This window comes from Aquarana catesbeiana, linkage group LG01 (assembly GCF_042186555.1).
Source record: "Aquarana catesbeiana isolate 2022-GZ linkage group LG01, ASM4218655v1, whole genome shotgun sequence".
Lineage (NCBI taxonomy): Eukaryota > Metazoa > Chordata > Amphibia > Anura > Ranidae > Aquarana > Aquarana catesbeiana.
In genome coordinates this window covers 371476173-371483695 of record NC_133324.1, presented here as the reverse complement: position 1 = coordinate 371483695, position 7523 = coordinate 371476173, and the positions used below count along the sequence as shown (strand labels likewise).

Below are 7523 nucleotides of genomic sequence, written 5' to 3'. Positions count from 1 at the left end.
ATGCTTTACTGCCTAGTCTACTGCATTGTTTTACTTACACTGGCATGGTCATAACGTCGAGCCCGGGCCTCAGAGAGTGCCAGGGACCATCTGTCCCTCGAAAATCTCTATGGCCAACTTCCACCGGCGGTGGATGGTTTCTCTGGGTCGCCGATTGTATTGGCGATCCCGGAGAAGCACCGGAGAGCAGTGGGGGGGGAGGTCGTCCCCTCCCACTGCCTATAAGAACGATCAAGCGGCTATGATCATTCTTATGGTGAAGGGAATCGCCAGCGCAAAAAAAAAAAATATATCTGCATCATTCAAATATCACCACTGAGACCAGGACATTATGACGGCCAGAAAGTGCTTAAGGTCCAAAAGAGGGTAAGTGAGGGCAGGGTGGGGGATTGCAGTTTGTCAGAGACTGTGGACATGGCGCATAGTATAATGACATATTTACATAGGAAATAGTCAGAGCCCTCAATCAGTGAGGATCCCAGCACAGCTATCAGAGGATTATCAGTATGGTGTACAGATGAATCATTTCATATCCCCATTCAGGACCTTAACACAGATTGGATGATGACAGATAACCCTTCATTTGCCTATCCCTAAGGCAGACGTTAGGTGGAGGTGTGACTGCACACAGCACAGCCTTCATGTTACCTGTAGACTCACCCCAGTAACCCAAACTTGTTCCCGTGACTTGCATTCCTATGAAGGGATCTACAGACACAGAGGCAGAATAGAGGAATGTTGTGTACTCTGGGCTGCACTTCATAATCACATCCCTGCTGTCCCTCCAGCTTGCAGAGCCTTACAGTGCACACCGACGGATGTCAGCCCACACTGCAGTCCGAGCAACATACAAATCATCAGAAAGGAGCCGGCACTGCACAGCATGTCACACACAAACACATGTGAATAGGGAGAGCTGTTATGGTTGGGTGGTGCTGAGCAATTTAGGAAGCAGAGTCCACCATGTCCATTCTCCATAGATGGGGTGAGTGGAGTCCCTGAGAGATGGCTGGAGAGAGGAGGGAGGGGGATCCGCTATACATGAACGTGACTTGGAGGCTCAATAGGCAGCTGAACACTTTCAATGACATCCATTCACCTCCGCTGAGTCCGTCCCCCCTTGCCCTCCTGTAGCAACATAACTGGTCAGCACCACCCAACAAGGCAAATGCCTTGTTTGCCTCAGTAGATATGACCCTGCCTGTCAGAACACCCAGCGCTGCAGAGGACATGCGGCCCCGCCAGTCCAGGCTTAGTGACAGCTAGTGGAAGGGGAGGAGGAGGCAGGGAGGGGAATCTCATGGACAGCTGACATGGTTGTCAATCAAGGACGCAACGGCCCCGCTCCTTATCAATAAATTACTGACATTCATTTCTTTACATTTCAGCTGTTAGCGGGGAAATCCCGCTGACAGGTGAAAAACCTAACTAGAAGGCATTGGTTCATTTCCACGAGTACCGATACCCTTAAAAATGCTTCGTATCAGCACCGATACTGCTATCAGTATAAGTGCAAGCCTACCTTAATCCCATAGAAAATATGTGGAGCGAGCTGTATGTTCCAGTTACCAAACTTTAGCCTCAAAACCTTAATGACTTGGAGAGGATCTGCAAAGAGCCGTGGGACAATCCCTCCTGAGATGTGTGCAAACCTTGTGGCCAACTATAAGAACTGTCTGACCTCCGATTGCCAACAAGGGTCTTGCCAACAAGGGTCTTGCCACCAAGTCATGTTTTTGTGAAGGGTTAAAATACTTATTTCACGCATTAAAATGCAAATCAATTTATAATTTTTAAAATGAGTTTTTCTGGATTTTTTGTTGCTATCCTGTCTCACTGTTATAATAAACCTACCATTAAAATTATACACTGATCATTTGTCAGTGGGCAAAATGTACAAAATCAGCAGGGGAATCCTTTTTCTCCTTACTGTATTCAGTGAATTACCAATCTGCATTGGGCTGGGCGATGATGCTGGAACTTTTGTTTGGTGCCGTTCCAATGAAATGTATGAAAACGACTGAAGAAAACATTCAAATCACCACAATCATTGATGATACGGGTTACATGTCAGGTAAACGTATGGGGGAGATGACAGTCATTAAATCTTCAATAAATGCACAAGTTTATATTGAGATTTGACACTTTTCTTTTACCATCATTTGAAAGGATGTTTGGTGAGGACTACATTTTTCAGGATGAAAAGGTTTTAGATCTGCAAAGTACATGGTGATTCCATAATATTTTCCTCAGAATTGGAGTGATTCCATATTTTTTTCCTCTGCAAAAACAGTTGCGACTACAGCTTTCTTTATTTGTTTTTCAGTGGTTTCTCAAAGCCAGAAGGTTGGAATGTTAAATGAAAATAGTTTTGAGGCATGTCTAATAATTTTTTGTTATAACATTTTTCAAGAGTGGCGATTCCATACTTTGGGTTGTATACCGTGGACAGTTTACAAAGGGTTGCGCAGAAACTGGCAGGATCAGCCAGGTGATACAGGGGGCCAAATGAGACAGCACAAACTGTGCAACAGGCTTTAAAAAGGAACAGTATTTTTTTGCGGGGGGGTTAAACACATTAACACAACTTGCCGCGTTTGAAGAAAAATGCTGACTATGACCCTAAGAACACCAACAGCCACCAACAGTCAAGCATGGAGGTGGAAACATGCTTTGGGGCGGTTTCTCTGCTAAAGTTACAGGCCGACTTTGCCGCATTGAGGGGCCAATGGAAGGGGCCATGTATTGTAAAAGAACCTTATTACTTCAGCCAGAACCCTAAAGATGGGTCGTGGATAGGTCTTCCAGCTTGACAAAGACCCAAATAATGCCACCAAGGCATCAAAGAAGTGGCTGAGGAAGAAGCACATTAAGATCATGGAGTGGCCTAGCCAGTCTCCAGACCTTAATCATACAGAAAATTTATGGAGGGAGCTGAAACTTCAAGTTGCCAGGTGACAGATAAGAAGCCTGAAGGATTTAGAGAAGATCTGTGAAGAGTGGACCAAAATCCGTGCACAAACATGGTAATCCACTACAAGAAACGTCTTGCTCTGCTTGCCAACAAGACAACTACTGGGACGTTAACTATACCGTCACAACACATGTAAGTGTTTATCAACATTGCACTTTAATAATAATGTATATCACTAGATATCAATGTCAACACTATGTACCCAATTTATTGTTTTATTCTAGAAACATGGTTTCTTCCTGTTAAATACCCCTGAAGGAGACAACTTAGTACTCTGAAACGCAGCAGATGCAAGAAGTATAGACTATTGCATTACATTGTTTATGACGGTGCATATGTTTTAGATGTGTTTAAACATTCCATTTTTTGTTTTCTATACATTTTTCTAATACTTTTGAAATCATTAAAACTCTACCAAAATCTTCTTATAAAGTTACCGTGCCTTAAAAGTCCACCACATAAGGGATTTTTCTTTTTCTGCTTGCCAACAAAGGTTTCTCCAAGTACAAAATCATGTTTTGCTTGGGGGATCAAATACTTATTTTACTTGCTCAACTGCAACTCAAATTTATAACATTTCTATTGTGTTTTTTGTTGATATTCTGTCTCTATCATTTAAAATATATGATATAATTTATAGACCCTTCATTTCTTTGTAAGTGGGCAAACTTACGACATCTGCAGGTGATCAAATAATTATTTCCCCCACTGTAGATCAGGAGTTCTGACTTAAAGCAGAACACTACCCATAACAGTTTGATAACAATTAACTTTCTTTAAAAAAAGCACATGCATTCCACGTTATACTATCAAAATTAGTCAAAATTAAGATGGCCATACATTATAGAATTTTTTTTATTCCATTTCCTTTAGATTTACCTTAAACTATGTAGTACAAGGGCCAGTCTGATTGCATACAAATTGGAAGGGTTTAGGTCGGACATATGGTTTTAGATTATATGGCTTTGGTAAATCTAAAGGAAAATTTTAGAAGAAAATTGTATAATGTATGGCCGGCCAGCCAGCCAGCCTTAGTGTGTGCAGAAAATTGCCTCCAGCTCTGTTCCTGTTTCCTCCCGTTTGAGGTCACCATTTTGAAGCCAACAGCAGTCACTTCCTTATTGGAAACCCTCTCTCTCTCTCTCCTTGGTCTCAAAATCTATAGGTCATTTCCTTCAATTCCACCCATTATTGTACGTCTTGGCTCATTAACGCTGGGTACACATTGTCCGAAAATCCTGCTGAACTGGCAGACTTTTGGTCAGTGTGTACAGGAGTCTGTCCAACGGGTCTTGGCGAGAAAAGAGACTTGAGTCCTGTCAGAATAGCACAGCAAGGGGGTCAGGCAGAACGAGATGAAACGCATAATCCCTAGGCTGCCAAATAGTTAAAACTGAATACTCTGGACCCTGAAGACTTACCACTTTGCTTCAGGCTATCTTGAACTAATAGAGGACATCTGGCTGATTCATCTATAAAATAATAAAAAAAAAAATAAATAAATAAATAAATATAAGTGTTAAGGTTTGCAAAGGAGCTTAAAGTAATGCACTCTCGTATATGATTACCAACTTTACGTAAATAAATGTTTAACTATGCATTGTCACCAAGCCTCCCCTCTTACCTTTATTCACCCAGTGATTCAGCCAGTATGTCTATTACCATTCATGTGGCTTTAAAAGAGAAGGTTTGTTTTTTTGAGAGTCATACTTACCTAGGTGGATGCAGCATCAAACCAATGCTGCAGCTGTCACCTGGCATCTCTGCACTGAGAACCAAGCCACCAAACACCACCGATGGTTCTCTCTCTGAGAGCTGCTGACAGTCAGCATGTCTCCTCTCTGCTCCTCCATGCTCGTTGGAGCGCTAAGCTGTGGAAGGGCGGGGAACAGCCGTTTCAGCAGCCCGCTGAGACTGCCATCAGTCCAGGCACCTAGTGGATCCAGACTTCCGAAGTTGGGATGACGCGGTGCCTGGACTGATCTTGGTGAGGTCAGCAGAGAGTGGACTTTAGACCGCTCTCTGTTGAAAACGGGTCACAGCAGTGCAAAAACGAATTACACGCCTGTGACCCTTAGGAGAAGCTCAGCCAAATTAGTGGAGGCTGGACTTCTCCTTTAATGTGTTCAGAGCTCGCATTAAATCAGTCATACTATACATAAAACAAAAAAAATCATGAAAGCCATCAAGGCATATAAAAAAAAAAAAGGTTAAAAATTCACAGGCTGTCCCAAGTCTGATGTCGTGAAAAGTGCCAACCATGGAAAATCTTGCAAAGTGCTCCACCACCTGTGTGTAAAACATTACCAGAAAGATCAGACCTCTATATTATAGGCAGTCGATCTGGCACAGATGAATTAAGGATCAGCCACAGCAGCCTAGGGTATATTCCACTAGATGGCTACAACACCTCGCAGAGTAATCCACCCAATCATCTCCCCCCCTTCTCTCCATCTCATTCAAAAGCTCTGTGCTTTTACCGAATTGTTTTATTTATTTTTTTAAAAGTTGGTGAAAGGGTTTTTAAATCTAAAGCCGACCTTCGGCCAGCTCCCCCCCCCCCCCCCCCAAACTTACCAGGTGCCATATTTCTGATACTCACCAACCCAGATTATCCAGCTATGACTCGCTGAGATCCTCTTCTATTCTGCAACTTATTGGGCCCGACCCAGCATGTTGATTGTGACATCAAGAGGCCCACCAGCTCTTCCTGGTTCAGTTGGTGAGCCTCCTGATGATGCGGTGCTAGGCACCCCCCCCCCCCCACACACACACACCTCCTTTCTGAATGAAACTATGCCTCCTGGGATGTGGAACTTGCATATCCCAGGAGCCAAAAGGGAGGACAGAGCACGTGCAAGGAGGGGCGGGGCCACACTTTTACAGGGAAAATAAAAAAAAAAAAAAACAGCCTTATTCTGGCAGTGGAGGAGGGAGGAGACTGCAGTGTGAATAAATTAGCACAATTTCCTTGCTTGAGAATTAATATTTATGCCATGATCATTTCTCAATAAGATCTAGAGCAGACTGGCAAATGTACTTTAGTTATGGCCTTAGTTTATGCTAGCCATAAAATGCAGGATTCTTGAATGCCAAACCCAGAGAGCCCCAAGTGCATTAAGCGTAGAGATTTGCAACCTTCAGAAGTCAGTTATTTCAATCAAAAAATCTCAGAAAGGCAAGTGTACAACAGTAATTCGAAGTGATATCAATCTGAAAGGTTACTTACACTGGCAGGAAACTGAATATCTATGTTCAGATCTGAATTTTTGAATCCCATTCTGCTGCAGGAGGATCCATATAGCCTAAGAGAACAGCCTGTGAACGTAAAAGTGTAAAACAGCAAGAATATTGACATATATTAAATTTATATTTTATTTTTTAACATATATACATACACACACAAATACCGTATTTAATCGGCATATAACACGCACTTTTTTCCCCTGAAAATCAGGGGAAAATCGTGGGTGCGTGTTATAGGCCGATCCCCGCCAATTTTGTGTGATCGGAGCGATCGCCGCCGACATACACAGCCGTGTGTAAATTCAAATATGGCGCTGAGACTGCAGGGACTCGTCGGAGCCGAGATAGACATACCCCAGTGTCCTCGGCTTTTCTCTGCGCCGCTCACAGTCACGCCCAGTCCCGCCACTGGACCTGTGTTATGTCTATCATAGGGCGTGACTGAGCACTGCACTGGGGCAAAGCTGCACTGACAAGGCTGCAATGGACACCGATAACGCTGCATTGATGGGCATTTTAATGTAAGTTTTTCTTCCTTAAACTTTACTCCTAAAAGTTTTTTCCTTAAAATTCCCTCCTAAACTTGGGGTGCGTGTCGATAAATACGAAATATATACATACACACATTATACATACATACATACACACACACACATACATACACACACACACAGTGGCTTGCGAAAGTATTCGGCCCCCTTGAACTTTTCAACCTTTTGCCACATTTCAGGCTTCAAACAAAGATATAAAATTTTAATTTTTTGTGAAGACTCACCAACAAGTGGGACACAATTGTGAAGTGGAACGAAATCTATTGGATATTTTAAACTTTTTTAGCAATTAAAAAACTGAAAAGTGGTGCGTGCAAAATTATTCGGCCCCTTTACTTTCAGTGCAGCAAACTCACTCCAGAAGTTCAGCGAGGATCTCTGAATGATCCAATGTTGTCCTAAATGACTGATGGTGATAAATAGAATCCACCTGTGTGTAATCAAGTCTCTGTATAAATGCACCTGCTCTGTGATAGTCTCAGGGTTCTGTTGAAAGCGCAGAGAGCATCATGAAGACCAAGGAACACACCAGGCAGGTCCTTAATACTGTTGAAGAAGTTTAAAGCCGGATTTGGATACAAAAAGATTTCCCAAGCTTTAAACATCCCAAGGAGCACTGTGCAAGCGATCATTTTGAAATGGAAGGAGTATCAGACCACTGCAAATCTACCAAGACCTGGCTGTCCCTCTAAACTTTCAGCTCAGACAAGGAGAAGACTGATCAGAGATGCAGTCAAGAGGCCTATGATCAC

The 7523-nt window shown here is 42.9% G+C and overlaps 1 protein-coding gene across 1 annotated transcript in view; it reads right to left on the bottom strand.

Annotated features, from left to right (window-relative positions):
- TUT7 (terminal uridylyl transferase 7) overlaps positions 1–7523 on the bottom strand; it is a 148215-nt gene that overhangs the window by 62892 nt on the left and 77800 nt on the right. The window contains 3 exon segments of the mRNA XM_073633387.1: positions 4396–4428; positions 4431–4446; positions 6204–6292. Coding sequence (XP_073489488.1) covers positions 4396–4428; positions 4431–4446; positions 6204–6292 — 138 coding nt within the window.